The following is a 1,091-nucleotide window of genomic DNA, read 5'->3' as shown; positions in this document are numbered from 1 at the left end:
CTCTGCATCCCATTGCTTGACATCACATCCTCAGGGCTTTCATTAAAGACTACTGAACATGTGGATCACAAATGATCATATTTTATTTCCTGGATGGAACAATCCAGCTCTGCTAGAAAATGCAGCTAGAGGCATGTCAGCACTAGATAGGGGCAGAGCACCACACCAGCTGAATGTATAGTGCATTCCCTTGGAGAATCCACAACTGGAAAAATCACTGGCCAGGGAAACAATTTAGGATTCCCAGACTTGCTGAACTATTATGGTATAAGTGAATGCAAGACAGCAATATTGTTAGAAGAGATAAGCAATCTAGTTCATTTCAGTGATACATGTCACTACATCCCACTGGGGCTTCAGAATTTCTGGGACTTATCTAACTAGACAACTAATTTTTTTACTTTTTTTTTGGCTTATTTTGAGTTCCAGTACTTCTCAAGAGACATCCAAGAAGGTAAAAATCTTAAAAATACATCCCACCAACAACTGAGAATATTGCAATATGGCAGAGATGCTGCTCAAGAAGACAATGCACATTGTGCAAATACATTCTAAATATCCCTTCAGGCAAAAGACCATTTTTTAAATTTTTTTGTTTAGTGCCTGACACAACTCATTATCTGGGTTAAAACTCCAACATTAGAACACTAGAACATCAGGAACTATTTATTAAAAACAGAGAAAATTGGTTTTAAAAGGGTAAGAATAAAGCTGGTGTTATCCAGTAAGCAGTGTTTTCATTCCACAGGACCAGCTCAATCCATAGGGAGTAAACTGCCTACCTACCTCCTTTGTGCAGCAGATAGATGGGCACAACATAGAGCATCACATGCTGGATGTAATAAATCTCCATTTCAAATGGAAGCTGTGGGATAAAGAAAACATTTGTAAGTATTTTTCATCATTAACAACCAAGTTCCAAGGAACAATTCTCTTTCTAACCCATGACAATGCTTTCAGGTCAGTTATTTTATCACCTATGTATAATAACAAACATTAATGCTCAGTGCCTTGAAAGTGCAGCTGACTGTACCCATTCCATCCCCCTTAAAACAAACACAGCACTTCCAGTAGGTAATTCCCAAAATTAG

The 1,091-nt window shown here is 37.9% G+C and overlaps 1 protein-coding gene across 1 annotated transcript in view; it reads right to left on the bottom strand.

Moving 5' to 3' along the window:
• TMEM164 (transmembrane protein 164) overlaps positions 1-1,091 on the bottom strand; it is a 30,459-nt gene that overhangs the window by 9,614 nt on the left and 19,754 nt on the right. The window contains exon 4 of the mRNA XM_005419831.2: positions 787-865. Coding sequence (XP_005419888.1) covers positions 787-865 — 79 coding nt within the window. The remainder of the gene's footprint in view (positions 1-786; positions 866-1,091) is intronic.

Source organism: Geospiza fortis, unplaced genomic scaffold (genome assembly GCF_000277835.1).
Source record: "Geospiza fortis unplaced genomic scaffold, GeoFor_1.0 scaffold157, whole genome shotgun sequence".
In the NCBI taxonomy this organism is placed as follows: Eukaryota; Metazoa; Chordata; class Aves; order Passeriformes; family Thraupidae; genus Geospiza; species Geospiza fortis.
The sequence above is the reverse complement of the archived record's forward strand: the minus strand, read 5'-3'. Positions and strand labels throughout refer to the sequence as shown.